A 15,875-nucleotide genomic window follows, 5' to 3' on the forward strand; every position below is an offset into this window, starting at 1 on the left:
CCGAGCCGAGGCTCCCGACGCCTGGGACTGGGGAAGAAGCCTCGCCTTGCGCGCGCGCACGGAGCGACAGGGCCCCGGCCTTGGCGGGAAGGCGAGGTGCCGCTTCTCTAGCCCGCGCGGTCCTCCCGCGTCTCTGTGGTCCGGGGAGGGGGCGGGGCCCCACCGTGGGGCGAGAACTGGGTGGGGCGCCCCGCGCCTGGGCTCCGCCTCCCGCCCCTCCTCCGCCTCCTCCCCCTCCCCCGACTTGCCCCTGGGGAGGGGTGGGTGGGTGGGTAGGTGGGGATTCTGGGCGGGTGGCGGAGTCACAGTCGCTTCAGCCGGGCTGCGGAGCGGACGGACGCGCCCGGTACCCCGGGGAGGGGCGCCACCAGGGGAGGAGGAGTAGGAGGTGGAGAGAAAAAGACGCCCTCTCGGCCCGGACCTCTGGAGGCTCTGACCCCAAGGGCCAAGGGACTGACAAGTTCCTCCACTTCGGCCGCCTGAAGAGGCCGCGACCCTGGAGGCCCCTGAGCCCCCCCGCGCCAGGGGCCCCAGCACCACCCGGGTGGCCTAAAGCGACAGTCTCAGGGACCACTACAAGGTCTCCAGTTGCCTAGACAACGAGCCCGGGGTCAGAGCCACCACCCTTGCAGCCACCTGCCTCCTCTACCGCCTCAGGCACCAGTCCTAGTCCCGTGAGTCCAGCCCAGGTGACATGACGGTGCTCTCTACCCCCCGAGCCTCGCGGGTGACCACGCTGAAGCGTACTGCTGTGGTCCTGGCCCTCGTGGCCTATGGAGCCCACAAACTCTATCCTCTGGTGCGCCAGTGCCTGACTCCGGCCAGGAGCCCTCAAGTACCAGCGGTGGCTGGGGAGCCCGCACAGGACGTCTCTGGTGCCCCTGTGGCCGCAGTGGCCAAGGCCGGTGTCAACCGGGTGTTCTTGCAGCGGCTCCTGTGGCTCCTGCGGCTGCTCTTCCCCAGGATCCTGTGCCGGGAGACGGGGCTGCTGGCGCTGCACTCGGCTGCCCTGGTGAGCCGGACGTTCCTGTCAGTGTACGTGGCCCGCCTGGATGGCCGGCTGGCCCGCTGCATCGTGCGCAAGGACCCCCAGGCCTTCAGCTGGCAGCTCGTGCAGTGGCTGCTCATCGCGCTGCCCGCCACCTTCATCAACAGTGCCATCCGCTACCTGGAGGGCCAGCTGGCCCTGGGGTTCCGCAGCCGGCTGGTGGCCCACGCCTACAGCCTCTACTTCTCCCAGCAGACCTACTACCGGGTCAGCAACATGGACGGGCGGCTTCGCAACCCGGACCAGTCCCTGACGGAGGACGTGGTGGCCTTCGCTGCCTCTGTGGCCCACCTCTACTCCAACCTGACCAAGCCACTCCTGGACGTGGCCGTGACCACCTACACCCTGGTTCGAGCGGCCCGCTCCCGCGGGGCCGGCACGGCCTGGCCCTCAGCCATCGCTGGCCTCGTGGTCTTCCTCACAGCCAACGTGCTGCGAGCCTTCTCGCCCAAGTTCGGGGAGCTGGTGGCCGAGGAGGCACGGCGCAAGGGAGAGCTGCGCTACATGCACTCCCGAGTGGTGGCCAACTCAGAGGAGATTGCCTTCTACGGGGGCCATGAGGTGGGGCCGGAAAGCGCGTGGCTGGGGGAGTCCGGGGCAGGAAGGCCGGGGGCTGCCTGCGGCTGATGGCACAGGTGTGGGCCGGCCATGGGAGAGGGAGGCTGGGGACGCCCAGAGCCGTGGGCAGCCCAGATTGGCACAGTAATGGAGAAGCAGGAAGGCTGGGTGGAGACTGTCCTGGGTCACTTCTGCTTCCTCTCCGCCTCCCTTGTCCTGGCCTTAGGGCTACAGACCCTAGTGATGGGAGACCCAAGAGCTCCCAGCCTGCCCCCTGCCTGCAGCCAACAGAGAGGGGGCTCCTGCCACCTGGGGGCAGGGATGACGGGATGTGGCCTGCTGCCTGGCCCCCCTCCTAGTCCCCCAGACCCTTTGAAGACTGGCGTCCGGCCAGGCAAGTGGGCATTATGGGCATGACTCAGCCCAAGCGGAGGTTAACGAGCAGCAGCGCCCGGTGTGTCGATCAGAGCTCAGCGCTCCAGGTCAAGCTCCCCCCTCTCTGGAGCCCAAAGGCTCGCCCGGCTGTGGGCTTGGCTGTCTCCCCGAGGCCCCAGCCTGGGGTGCCAGGGCCCAAGCCGCCGCTGCAGCAAGACGCACTTCCTGCCCTCCCGGCGGCCACCTTGCCCCCAGCGTGGCCGCCCTTCCGCCCAGGTCCCAGCCATGCAGCTCCCCAGCAGGCTGGGTCAGCGGCCAGCCGGCTAGGGCCAGGAGCCGGGGCCTGGGAGAGGTTACTCCAGGCCAGTGCTCTAGCCCCTCCCCTCCTCCTGCCTGGGTTGCAGCTGCCTCCGGCTAGGTTCTCTGCGACTCTGGTTTCGGTTCCCCAGTGCTTCTGGGGGAGGGGTACAATGGCATCCAGCTCCTGAAGGCCCGCGGATCCTCCCTAGGTCAGATGGCCTTGTGTCCTCAACCTTGTCTCATTGGCAGTCAATCTTATCAGGCAGGGAGGCAGGCTTGTCCCTGATTTTTTTTTTTTTAAGACTTATCCCTGAGCAGATAGGGGGCATTCCCAGTTGGGCTCCAGATAAGGAGAAAAAGGGCCGGCTCTGCAGCCGCAACCCCCCCCCCCGTCCTCCTCCCCTGTGCTCCAGGGACGCAGGGTCTTGGCAGGCAGCCGTGGCCTTGGGTGAGGCACTTGGCGCATTCCCCGCAGCTACATTGTCAGCCCCAGCTGGCACGCCTGCCAGCTCCCAACACGAGCCTGGATCGCCAGGGCGCTCAGAGTAGGCGTGCTCGCTTCAGGAAAGGCAAAGCGATGCCCAAGACCTGGCTGGGGACAGGGAAGGTGGGAAGAAGGGAGAATCGCTAGCTCTTTGAAGGATTTCCTCTGGGCTAGTTTCAGGAAATGGCACGTTCACGGGGAAGATTCACCGGCAGGGGTGGGAGGGGCCTGGTTGTGCGTGCGTCCCCAACCTGTCTGTCGAGGCCTCGGGCAAAGGGCTGTGTGATGTGATGGGCCTTCATGGGTGGCTTGATTGCCCTCGCTGTGCGGGCACGCGACTCAGCCCAGTCCCATTGGCTGATATCCCCATGGACACTGGCCCAGGCTCAGATCAGCAGGCTGGAGGGCAGACCGCCGAGTATTTTGCTGTTCCTGGGATGTCAAGGAGAAGGGTTATTACACGGGCTCATACCAACACACCCAACCTCTTATTAGCCTGAGCACGGGTAGACCTTTCTTAATAAGTCAAAGCATCATTCACAAGAATTGGCTTTGCTTAATGGCTCAGCCTACCTGGTCCAAATGCCATATGTCTTGCCACCTCCAGGCTGTGTGAGCTGGAGCAGGTCATTTTGCCTGTCTGGGCTACCATGGACAGGAGGATACACATACGATGGGACGTGGTGAGAATCAAGTAGAGAGTCAGCTATGACATGGTGAATTGGCAAAGGAAACTATTCCAGGCTGGGCAGCTCTTGTCCATTGGGTGGGGAGACAGAATCAGGGCAGGCGCCCCTACCAAGCCATCCAGGACCCAATGGCCACCTTGCTGCGACTGCTTCTTGGCCACTCCAGCCCATCTAACTGCTGCTGTCCCAGAGAGCCTGTTTCTCGCCCACTCTCCTGAGATGGCAAGTGGTGGCCAGTGCAGGAGCAGGCAGGGCAGTTCCCCTAGCGGCCTGGCTGGTGGGCTGGTGTCCTCAGCTGGCTTGGGCATGGGGCTGTCCACTGAGGATGATTCCTGAACGAGTTTGCTTGGGAGTGTGCCCTACCGGTCTCTGTGGGAGGACGCAGTGCAAGTTTGTTACCCAGAGGAACTGAGGGAAAGGAAAGGGAGGCCAGGGCCTACGGAGGTAGAGATGACCGAAGCGCGTTCTTTGAAACCAGCTATTGCTTTTGGGTTTCCTGCGCTCCCCTCCGCTTCGTTCAGGGTGGCCCCCTGGCAGTTGCTCAAAGAATGGGCAAGGTGGCTGCCCTCGGCCCGTGTTGAAAAGCTCTCTGGGGCAGAGAGGGGGCATGGTGAGCATCCCAACTGAAGAGACAGTGGAAAGGGGGTGGGAGCTTCAGAAGTAGGGGGGTGAGCCCCTTCACTGCCGCTGTACCCCAGCGCTGCATTGTCTATGCCATACCTCTCCCGAGTTTGAGACCTGTCCCCCTGTCCATGGTAGTCCAGACAGGGAAAGTGATCTGCTCCAGCTCACAGCCTGGAGGTGGCAAGAGGCATGGCATTTGGACCAGGTAGGCTGAGCCATTAAGCAAAGCCAATTCTGGTAAACGACGCTTTGACTCATCAAGCGTGGCCCAGTCCTAAGCCCCAGCTCTCAGCCCCAACATGACCCTCGAATGGCCTGTGTGTCCTGGCACTCAGGGATGATCACTGTTGCCCCGGGGGACTGACTGCCATGCCTCTGGGTCTCTGGCACCCCTTCCCCACAGGTGGAGTTGGCCCTTCTGCAGCACTCCTACCAGGACCTGGCTTCCCAGATCAACCTCATTCTGCTGGAACGCCTGTGGTACGTCATGCTGGAGCAGTTCCTCATGAAGTACGTGTGGAGCGCCTCAGGCTTGCTTATGGTGGCTGTCCCTATCATCACTGCTACTGGTTACTCAGAGTCAGGTGAGAGGGGGCCGGCCTTCTGGACCACTGGACTAGACTTGGGAGGGCTTGGTGCCCAGCTGGCCCACCTGCCTCTTCTACTGCTGGGGACCCCAGCTGGCACCCTTGGGAAACATCTGAGGTTGCACTCTCCCGGAGCTCCTCTCTGCCAAACTACATGTGGGTCCCCATTATAGTATCTCATGCTTCTTGGTCCCACTCAGCCAAGCCTGAGGATGGCAGTTCAGGAACACCCTTCAACAGGCATCTGCACTGTTGCCCACCTGGCCCTGTCTTGACCCATCTTGGCAGTGGGAGGATGGGGAAGTACGTTTAAGGAGCCCCTTTCTGGCTCAAACCTGGGCTTTCCCACACCCACAATAGCTCTTGCAGGTTGTCAAGGGCAGGGCCCTCTTGCCTGAGGCCTGGGGACTGTGAAGGATTCCGTTTGTTCCTCTACTGGTTTGCAAAGAATTCATTCTATTTGCAGTCTTCGTGGTTGCCCTTCAAAGGTTAATGTGCATACTTGAGAAAAGTCTGGGTTAATCAATAGCTCCTCCTCATCCCGGCCCTTGCTTACCACACTTTGGAGGACCAGCCTGCCATCAATTTTGCCATGGCTTTATCGGGTCACTGCATGTTCAGATTTCACCCATGAGTTTCTGCTTTTTTTTGGTTCTCTTTCTCTGCAGTTTTCTCTAGGAAAGCCCTTCCCCACAGGCCGGTAACCCTCCTTCGGACAGATGTCCTTCAGAAGTTCTTACCGTGAGGCTTTTGTCAAGGGAGCTTTGAGAATATTTTGTTGTCTGAAAATGTCTTTATTTTACCCTCCCCTCCACAACTGAAGTTTAGTTGGATGAGGGAGTTGAGGCGGTCTGTTGGTATCTCTTTAGCCTGTTGACAACATCCCATTGCCTCTATTGGAAAACCTGCCATCAGCTTAACTGCTCTCAGCTGCCTGCATGGTCTCCCTGGTTAGACTTTTTCTCTGCAGTTTCTCTGGGAGGTGTTTGCCCGTGTGTTTCCATTTATTCTGCTTGAAACTTCTTGTATGTCCTGTGAATATCCAGACTGTTCCGTCATTCAGATTGCTTCCATCATGGAAAGTTCTCAGTTGTTCCCTTTTTAAATATTGTCTCTCTCATTCTTTGTGCTCTTTCCTTCTGGCCTCTGTCTGCCCCTTGGCCCACCTCGCACTGTCTGCGCTAAATTCTGGGAGGGGTCTTCCAATTTTCCCGTTCACTCATTGGCTCGTTTTCTCTTCGGCTGCATCTAATTTGAATTATTTTCATTTTCAATGATGTTTCTGTAAAGTTATACTTTATTCTCTTTTAAATAGACATTTGAAAATAGAAATTTCAAGCTGTGTTTGTGTCTGCTTTTCTCATCTCTCTGGCTGCCCCTCTTCGGCCAGCTACCATACTAATCATGCTTATTCCAGGGTCTCTATCCAGCCATTGAGACCTGGGTTCAATCCCTGGATCAGGAAGATCCCCCTGGAGAAGGAAATGGCAACCCACTCCAGTACTCTTCCTGGAAAATCCCATGGACCAATGGAGGAGCCTGGTAGGCTACAGTCCATGGGGTCACTAAGAGTCAGACATGACTGAGCCACTTCACTATTTATCCAGCCATTTGGTTGTCTGAATTCTTGAGCGTCTAAGCCAACTTCATCTTCCAGCTGCTGGTCTTCTTTGCTCAAGGTCCTTGTGGGCTTAGCAAGCACTGGAGGGTAGGATTCCCCAGAACACTCATTGGCTTTGGTTTTAGCTGGGCTCCCAGGTAAGGAACCAGTTGGAGGCCATTTCCTGTTAACTTCTCCACTTGGGGTGAAGGAGTTCCTGAACTTGGAGGTGATATTAATTTGAGCCCTAGACACATAATTACCAGTTCAGAGAGGCGACTTTGCATCTTGAGCCCTGGCTGTGTGACAGCAGCTCCCATCTCCGTCTCCAGGGATGTCACAGGAGCACTAGCTGCTAGCTTTTCTTCTCGCTCCTGGGAATTTCCCTCGCTTTCCTGCAAGCACAGCTCCAATGGAAAAGGTGTTGTATCTTGTGCAGTTGGGTGGTTAGAGGGTTTTCAGTACTATGTGAAGAGAGGGAGCCTGATGCGCACATTCCAGAACAAGAAGTGTCTCTCACTCTTTCCGTATCGGTGCCTCTCTCTTGGGGCTTCTGTATCCTCAGCTGTCTGTCTCTCTCTGCCAAGAGGAAAGATCTAGTTGGAAGTGGTCATTGTTTCCACCAATGGACCTATTCAAGGGGTGGCCTTGATTTGGCCAGGAGCATGGGAAGGGACCCAGGAGGAAACCAACCTGCGGTTTCTGGGAGGAAGCACTTGCGACCAGTTCCCTCCTCTGCAGGCCTAGGACTTTCCGGAGCCTCTGCCGTGTTAGGCTTTGTGGGCGATTCGGAGGCCTCAGCTCCTGTGCCCACCTTCGTGGCCAGACTCAAGGAAGCCAGAGGTGTTTCTGTTTTGTCCCTGCTGTGTCTCCAGTAACTGCAAACTGGAGAGTGCTGGGAATGAGGTAAAGAGGCAGGCGATCACCAGGGGAAACAGATGTAGCTAACTTTGCCCTTCTGGCCTGCCGGCACCGCCAAGCTAGAAGGCCAGAGAGGGACCACCTGGCCAGGAATAGCTGTCGGGTGTCTAGCTGTGGGCACTGAGGACAGCGGCAGAGAGTTATGCTGTCTCCAGGGAGGTACCCGCTGTTGCCAGGGTCCCTGCAGACCCTTCCCCTTTGTGTGCAGTCCCTTTCAAGCTCTCAGGATGTCCAGAGAGGATGGTTTGTATTCCCCCCTCCCCCGCCCCACCTAGGACCACAGTTGGAAGGAAGGTCTGGGATGTTAGACTCTCAGAATCGCCAGTCCCCTCCCCTGCCCAGTGCCCTGGATTCCTGGTGCTCTGGCCTCCGGTCCAGAATTGTCTACCCCCCACTGCACCTGCCCTAACCTTTCTTCCCCTTCCTACCCCACCCTCACCATCATATCCTTGAGGGCTCCTGCCTCAGAACTGTTTATGCCTGTGGATAGAGGTAGTCCTCAGAGTCAGCTTGTTTTGCTTCCCATCACCATTTAGAGAACATTTCTTGTATAAAAGCCTTGCCCCTCTAGGGGACCCAAGGATCAAGAGAGTCAAAGCCATGGACAAGAGAGGGTTGTACTGGGCAACCATGAGGTCTCAACTGAGACAAAAGAAAAAAGCAAGTCAAGACAGAAGCAGGCTCCTTTAGAGAAATAGCAGCATTGAGCATGGCCACAGAATACAGCATTAAGGGGAGAGATGAGGGTAAAACGGGGTCAATCAACATTTTTTCATGTGCTTATTGGCCATCTGTGTATCTTAAAATGGAAACATTTATTTAGATCCTTTGCCCACTGTTTAATTGTGTTGTTTATCTCCTTACTATTGAATCGACAAAGTTCTTTATATATTCTAGGACCTAGGCCCTTATCAGATTCATGATTTGCAGGTACTTTCTTCCAATCCATAGGCTGTGTTTTCACTTTGTGGATTTACTTTGGTGCCCCCAACTTTTTCTCTTTGATGAAGCTTCCTTCTCTGTTTTGCTTTTGGTGTCCTATTCAAGGAGCCATACCTAATGCCCAAGTGCTTTCTTCTAAGAGTTACATAGTCTCAGCTCTGTGTGCAGGCCAGGGCTCTGCTTAGAGTTTGTTTTTGTGTGTTGTGTGAGGTCAAGGTTTGTCTTTGGCACGTGGAGACCCGGTTGTCCAAGCACCATGAGCTAGAGGGACTTCCTCTCTCCCCTAGTGGGTCAGTTTTGATTTTCCACTGTCTTTGCCCCCTCCCCACCCACCCCCCAACCCCTGCCATGCTCTGCAGACTCAGAGGCGGTGAAGAAGGCCGCCCAAGCGATGAAGGAGGGGGAACTGGTGAGTGAGCGCACGGAAGCCTTCACCATCGCCCGCAACCTCCTCACTGCTGCCGCGGATGCCATCGAGCGGGTCATGTCATCCTACAAGGAGGTAGCCCCCGGTCCAGCCCCTGCCCCGGCCCTCCCCCCACCCCACTCGTGCCCTCTCCCCTCCACCCCTGCTGGCAGAGGCTAAGCCAGGATCACCCTCCCTGCAGGTCACAGAGCTGGCTGGCTACACAGCCAGGGTCTATGAGATGTTCCAGGTATTCGAAGATGTCCGGCAGTGCCGTTTCAAGAGGCCTGGGGAGTCGGAGGATGTGCAGGCGGGGTCCGGGGCCATTGTGAAGTCTGGCGTCCGCGTGGAGGGGCCCCTGCAGATCCGAGGTAAGGTCGCCCTCCCCAAAGAGGCCCCACGGGTCCTGGCCCTCCCACCACTGCCCGGTGTGCCCTGGAGGGCTTCCCAGGCAAGTTGTGGTCCCCACTGACCCCCTTCCCAGAGCAGTAACCCTGGCCAGGATTTCTCTTTGCAAAAGAGGTGGAGGGTGGCCCCTGAGTGGAGTAGAGGCTGGGGGGGGGGGTCGGTGTGCTGTGGAAGAGGCCCCAAGCATTGGAGTTGGCGTTGGGGGGCGCTGCAGGGCAGGAGCAGACACTGTCCCTCTTCCCAGCCCCGAGCACAGCAAGGGAAGCATGGTGAAGCCACACACTGGTGGGCTGCTGGGGGGTGGGGGCCCACGGAAGCCAGCAGAAGGTGGGGGAGCGCTCCACCCCCCTCTCTCTGCCTCACGCCCTCTCTCCAGGCCAAGTGGTGGATGTGGAACAGGGCATCGTGTGTGAGAACATCCCCATTATCACGCCCACCGGGGAGGTGGTGGTAGCCAGTCTCAACATCAGGGTAAGTAGAAGGCGTGGCCAAGCACCAGCCCAGAAGCTCGGGTGGGGCTGAAGCCAACCCTGAGGCCCTGGGCCTGGCCTTTTGCACCCACAAGCCACCCACAAGTCTCAGCCCTTAGGACCCAGCCTGGTCAGCCTGCCTTGTGTTGTCAGTAGCCATTGACCCCAGGTCTACGTGGCAGGCAGCTGAAGCTGAAGGTGAAAGAGCAATGTGTCTACCTATTAGTTCTGGGGCAATGGAGTCAGAACTGATAAAAGAGCCTTGTGATTACCAGGATTGGGCAACAGTCACCCATAGGTTCCTGGCCGTATTGTTGCCAGCACCCCACACCCCACACCCCACCCCGTCCCTGAGAAGCCCAGGACCTGGGGACTCTGGTCCAACTCTGGTCCCAGGTTGGTGGAAGCTCTTCCACCAACCTGGGCATGCAGTCCCACCCATCTGCTGTGAGAGGCACCCAGGGAAAGTGAGTGGTGGGCATGGCCTGGCTCCCTGGGAGAGCTGTCATCCACGATGCAGGCTGTCTGTGGACAGGACACCCTGGGGGCCGACAGCCACCAGTAACCCATGTGCCTAGCCAGGGCTTTGGACGGAGTGATGGACTGAAGGGTCGTCCTGGGGATGGAAGTCATTCATTTGTTCACCTAATGTTCCCTGAGCTCCAGGCTGGGCACTGTAAACCAGAGGTAAATCAGGGAAGCCCTTAAGGGTTACAAAGAGCCCGGGTCAGATGGCTCTCCAGGTTCAGCAAGGACCCCAGCTCACCAGCTCTGGGGGCATAGAAATCACATGAAGCTTCACCCAGGAGCCTCTAGGCAGGTGGGCAGGCGGCCAGCTGGAGGCTGGGCACAGAGCAGTGGTATGATCGCCATTACCCCTGGGAGTAGTCACCTTTGGGAGGTTGGGGTGCTGCTGATGGCCGGTTTATCCCAGTTGAATGGTTGCCAGGCAGGCCCAGGTGGGCAGCTAGTTAGAAGGTGAGGTGAGGTGAGGGAGTGGGGGCCGGGGGCTGAGAAAGAGCTCCATCCTGGCAGAGCCACTGGTGGAGTTGGGCTCTGGTTAGGTTAGCGATGGGGGGCCCCCGGCTCTGTTCAGCCAGGTGATAGGGTAAGAAGGGCGATCACAGAGGTTCAGGGAAGGGGGCGAGGGAGACCGCCTGGGACACGTGCTCTGGGATAGTGAGAGGACCACCCTGGCTGGAAGGCCCGGGGTGTCACGGTGAAATCACACAAGGTGGTGGTGGTGGGGATCAGATTGGGGAGCTGCGCCTTCAGTGCCGTCCCCTACCCTGCAGACAGCAGCCCCCCCACCAGGTGTCTCCAGATCAGCAGATATCAGGCTCGTTGCGTAACCTGAAGCACTCGCTGCCCGCATGGCCTCCGGGTGTGCTGGGGGGGGGCGCCACTGACTGTTTGCTGGACCACGGCAGAACAGGCTGTCCTGCTGTTCCCGTGGTTTCTGGCGTGCATCAGGGACAAGCCAGGGCCCTGCAGCTGAACTCGAGAGCCTGCCCTGGGGGCCCTGCCGTGCTGCAGCCAGAGATGGAGAGTGGGCATGGGCCAGGTGCTGACCTGAGGCCGGCAGGTCAGCCACAGGTGAGGGGAGGGGGCCTGGGCCATGCCCACAGCTGCCTGCCGCCCCTGCAGGTGGAAGAAGGCATGCACCTGCTCATCACTGGCCCCAACGGCTGCGGCAAGAGCTCCCTGTTCCGGATCCTGGGTGGGCTGTGGCCCACATACGGCGGTGTGCTCTACAAGCCCCCGCCCCAGCGTATGTTCTACATCCCCCAGAGGTGAGCGGCACCCTCCGCCCCCTCTGATCTGAGGGGGCAGAGGGTAGCAAGAGGCTGCCCCTGGGGTCGGAGGGGATGGGCACTTCCACCTGCCAGCCCCCCGCCCCAACCTGCTGGCCCAGAAACCTTACCACAGTGGGGCACATGTGCACACGTGAGTATGTCTGAGCCTGCCAGGGGGTGGGAGTGCTTCCCTCCGATTGGTCACCCCCGCCGAGGTGCCAGCCTTGCCTCCATGGCCACCTGGCTCTCCTGCAGGCCCTACATGTCCGTGGGCTCCTTGCGTGACCAGGTGATCTACCCCGACTCGGTGGAAGACATGCGCCGGAAGGGCTATTCTGAGGAGCATCTGGAAGGCATCCTGGACATCGTGCACTTGAACCACATCCTGCAACGGGAAGGAGGTAGGTGAAGGGGCATCCCCACCCACCAGTGCTGCCCCCGCCTCCCTCCTAGCACCACCCCCAGGGGTGAAAATGACCCCAAGCAACATGCAGGAGTCCAAAGCACAATGGAGTCGGGAGAGCCTCACCCCAGTGGAGGACCCACAGGAAGCACACAGCCCCAGACAGACTGAGCATGGAAGGCAACCAACCCTGGCAGGGGCATCCAACAGGGCACTGTCTCTGGGCGGTGGGCTCGGGCAGGCAAGGCCCCCTCGGGCCAGGCAGGGAATGCACAGGTACGTTAGGCATTTCAGTGAGAGTACAGAGCCCAGGTGTAGGCAGGGCAGCCTGGTATGTGCATGGCAACAGTGGAAGTGGAGGGGACGCCTGCCCTCCCACGTGTCTGCCTCCAGCCTGGGGCTGTGTCCCCTGGGAAGAGACCACAGGAAGGAGGGACAGGCCAGTACTTGGGGGCCTCTCAGGTTGGTCTTTAAATGCCCACGGCACCCAGAGGAGGAGAGGGTGGCCCAACTGCTGGCTTTGGGGTTTCTGTACTGAAAGCCGAATAGTAGAAATCAGAGTCCTGCCTTGGCCACTGAGGGGCAGCTTGACTTTGAGCCAAACCTGACCTCTGGACATGCCCTCCACCTGTAACAGGGGCAGGTGCCAGTCTCAAGCTCAGGGCCGACAGGTGTCATCACCTGTACAGAAAGGGGCCTCAGACAGTGGATTCAGTGGGCTGGCTCCTCTGGGGCCCCTTGTTGCCATGATCCCTGCAAAGCTTTATCCTAAGCTTCCTCCTGGCAATGCGGAGACCCGGGTTCAATCCCTAGGTCGGGAAGATCTCCTGGAGAAGGAAATGGCCACCCACTACAGGATTCTTGCCTGGAAAATCCCATGGACGGAGGAACCTGATAGGCTCCAGTCCATGGGGCCGCAAGGAGTCGGCCACGACTGAGCGACTTCAGTTCACTTCACTTCCTCCTGGCCTGCTGGGGCCCCTTTTGCTCACCCTGAGAGCGCTCCCCTCCACCTGGGCTCCACGTGCCCCTGAGTGCCTGGGGTCCCCGAGCTGGCTGTTACACCCCATTAGCATTGAGTTCAGCTGTGAGTAACAGAACTACCCACCAACAGTGGCTCAGATCATTTACAAGTTTATCTTACTGGGACATAGAAGTCCTGAGGAAGGCAAGCTGCAGTTGGTGGGGATTGCCCCACCCCATAAAGGCCCCCGAGTCACTGCTGTATGTGGTCTCCATTCCCGAGGTCACTTCGCAGTCCATGGTGGCTGCTTTGGCGTCATGTCACATCACATATCCCGAGCCATAGGATAGAGAAGGTGAGGTGTGGGCAATCACTGAGTGAATGCTGTCTTTTAAAGAAAGTTCCAGAAACTGCCACATGTGTAACACGTAAACTTACATCCCATTGGCCAGGATTCAATTCTGTGGTTAAACCTCCCATCGGGGCAACTTGGACAGTAAAGTTTTTTTTTTTTTTTGGTGGGTGGCCACATGCCCTACTGAAAATTCTAGTTCTCTGGAAAGAGAGTGGAAAGAGCAAGCCAGGAGGCGTTTCTCATGAATCACCCACTTCCCTCCTCATCCAAGGAACTCTCCTGAGCCTTGTTGACATGCTTCACACTGGGACACACAGGCCTCGTCCCTGTGGGTGAGAAGTTTCCAGAGAGACCCCCAGAGCCATTCTTGGGGCTCTGCCTTGACTGTCTGCTATCCAGTGGCACTTCATTAGCCCCGTTAGGTCCTGTGTGAGTTTGCTGGCACGAGAGACTGGGTGGGGCAAACAACAGAAATGTATTGTCTCCCAGTCGTGGAGGCCAGACGTCCATGATCCAGGCGTGGGCAAGGTCAGTTCCTCCCACTGGCCGTGAAGGAGGGTGTGTTCCAGGCCTCTCTCCTGGGATGGGAGAGGCCATCTGCACCCTGTGTCATCTTTCCTCCATGTGTGTCTGTGTCTTTTAAGTGTCCCCTTTTATAAGGACACAGTCCCATTGGATTAGGGTCACCCTCGTGACCTCCCTTTAACTCGACCAGTCCTAAGAAGACCCAGTGTCCACATGCGGTGGGTGGCATCCTCAGGGCCTGCAAGTGAGGACTACCTGGTGTCTTATCAGAGGAAATGTGTGTAAATCTGGAACGAGCCCTTTTGGACTAAAACAGTGTCTGCAGACGTCCCCAGTGGCTGGCCTTTCCCTGCCGTGTTCTGCTCTCACTCGTGTCTGTAGCCCTCTGAGCAACCCCAAGCCTTCCCACAACACCCACCATGCCCGGGCCTGGGCTTGGGCCCGGGCCCTTCTGCAGATGCTGCCCAGCCCTCCTGAACTGAACAGCAACCCTTGTCCTGTGCCAGGTTGGGAGGCCGTGTGCGACTGGAAAGATGTCCTGTCGGGGGGCGAGAAGCAGAGAGTTGGCATGGCCCGCATGTTCTACCACAGGTGAGCTGCCAGCCTCCCAGTAACAAGGTGCTTGGGCTCCCTTGGGCACCAGGAGTTCCCCAAACCTCTTTCTCTGGGACCTCCTGAAGCAGGGAGGCAGAACTGCTTGGAGGCCTGGCCCCAGCCCTGGGGGCCCGGGGGGGTGGGGGGAATGGGGGGGGATGGGGGTGTCAAGCTCCCCCTGCCTCCGCCTGAGGGGCTGGGGCCAGCCCAGGGCATTAGCCCCAGAGGCCCGCAGCCTCACCCACATGGCCATGACCCCAAGGCCCAAGTACGCCCTCCTGGATGAGTGTACCAGCGCCGTGAGCATCGATGTGGAAGGGAAGATCTTCCAGGCGGCCAAGGACGCAGGCATTGCGCTGCTTTCCATCACCCACCGACCCTCCCTGTGGTAGGTGTGCCCTCCCTTCCCACAGGACTCTGGCCAAAGGTTCTGGCAGCCCGCTGAGTGCCTCCTCCCGGTCCCTCTCCTGACGCAGGAAGTACCACACCCACTTGCTGCAGTTCGATGGGGAAGGCGGCTGGAAGTTTGAGAAGCTGGACTCAGCCGCCCGCCTGAGCCTGACTGAGGAGAAGCAGCGGCTCGAGCAGCAGCTGGCGGGCATCCCCAAGATGCAGCGGCGCCACCAGGAGCTCTGCCAGATCCTGGGCCAGGGTCCTGGGGCCACCCAGGGTGCTGCCACTTGACCGAGGGCCCTGGCTCTCTCTTGCTTGGCCCTCGGCCCCCCTCCACCCCTGCCCCAACCCTCGGATCACATGAAGGAGACAGAGCGCCTGTGCAACCCGGCCCCACGCCCCCCTCCCCCGCCCCCCGTCGCATGCTTCGCCATTCTCGCAGGCCTCCCAGGGGATCACCCGTGAAACCCGTGCACCCTTCCCGGGGACCTGAGTGGGGAAGGGAGAGTGGCCAGAGGCACACCCCGCTGCCAGCAGCAGCCTGGGCCTTGGAGTCCTGGGGTTTGCCGGGTAGCACCTCCCCAGGCTGCAGCCCATCATTCTTGGCTTTGTGGTCCCTCAGAGACATCATGGTCCATGCCTCTATTGCCATCATCCCAGGGACCCAGCGAGGCTCCCATCCCCTGGGATGCCCTCGTTGCTGTAAAAACAGCCAAGTGATACCCTCAGAATGAGACAGAACCCCTCATTCGTGCCCCCCCCCACCCATCATTCTATAGAATCCGCAAGGAAAAGAATTGCACAGCTTTTCCTACCGAGCCATGATAAGAATGTAGCCCCGTCTCTATCCCCTTCTTCAAGCTAATTTATTGGATTCCTCTTTGTAGACATCTCCATCGCCAGCGGGAGCACCTGGTCAGCCAGCCCCTGGCCCGCCCACCACCCCACCAGCCTACACTGCCGACCACCAGAGGGTGGGTGGGTGCGGGCCGGCCCCAGGGGCGACAGACCCTGGGGCCACGAGGCATGAGGGCACCGTGGTGCCCAGTCCAGTGCCAAAGAGGGGTCAGCGGGGAAGCTGTGTCTGCAAAGGCAGCCCTGACCTGAGAGGGAGACCCCCACTGCTGCCACGCCGCCGTGTGCCTTTCAGGCCCTCAGCCCTGGGGTCGGGGAGCCTCCCTGAGTTCCTCAGTAAAGACCTGCCGTGGAAAGTGCACTGTTGCCTCCCAGCCTCTCTGTCCACACAGGGGCTTGGTTGGGGGAGAGGCAGGAGGGGCAGCTGTAGGCCTGGGTGAGGGGCAACCTCGGTGGCCCACCTGCAGCCAAAGATGCTGGCCCACATGTCCTCTGGACCCGGCCATGGCAAGGAAGCATCTGCAATATTTCCCCAAAATGATGGCTAAGCCAAGAGGACCCTGAACCCTGTGCCAGGG

At 59.3% G+C, this 15,875-nt stretch overlaps 1 protein-coding gene across 1 annotated transcript; it reads left to right on the forward strand.

Moving 5' to 3' along the window:
* The first annotated feature begins 150 nt into the window (after nt 1–150).
* Nucleotides 151–15,658, forward strand: ABCD1 (ATP binding cassette subfamily D member 1). Its single transcript, XM_043457825.1, has 10 exons — nt 151–1,609; nt 4,482–4,662; nt 8,488–8,630; nt 8,737–8,905; nt 9,319–9,413; nt 11,060–11,205; nt 11,464–11,609; nt 13,962–14,046; nt 14,312–14,437; nt 14,526–15,658. The coding sequence occupies exons 1-10, from the start codon at nt 695–697 to the stop codon at nt 14,731–14,733; spliced, it is 2,214 nt and encodes a 737-aa protein (XP_043313760.1). The 5' UTR covers nt 151–694; the 3' UTR covers nt 14,734–15,658.
* The last annotated feature ends 217 nt before the right edge of the window (nt 15,659–15,875 follow it).

This window comes from Cervus canadensis, chromosome X (genome assembly GCF_019320065.1).
Source record: "Cervus canadensis isolate Bull #8, Minnesota chromosome X, ASM1932006v1, whole genome shotgun sequence".
NCBI classification, from domain to species: domain Eukaryota; kingdom Metazoa; phylum Chordata; class Mammalia; order Artiodactyla; family Cervidae; genus Cervus; species Cervus canadensis.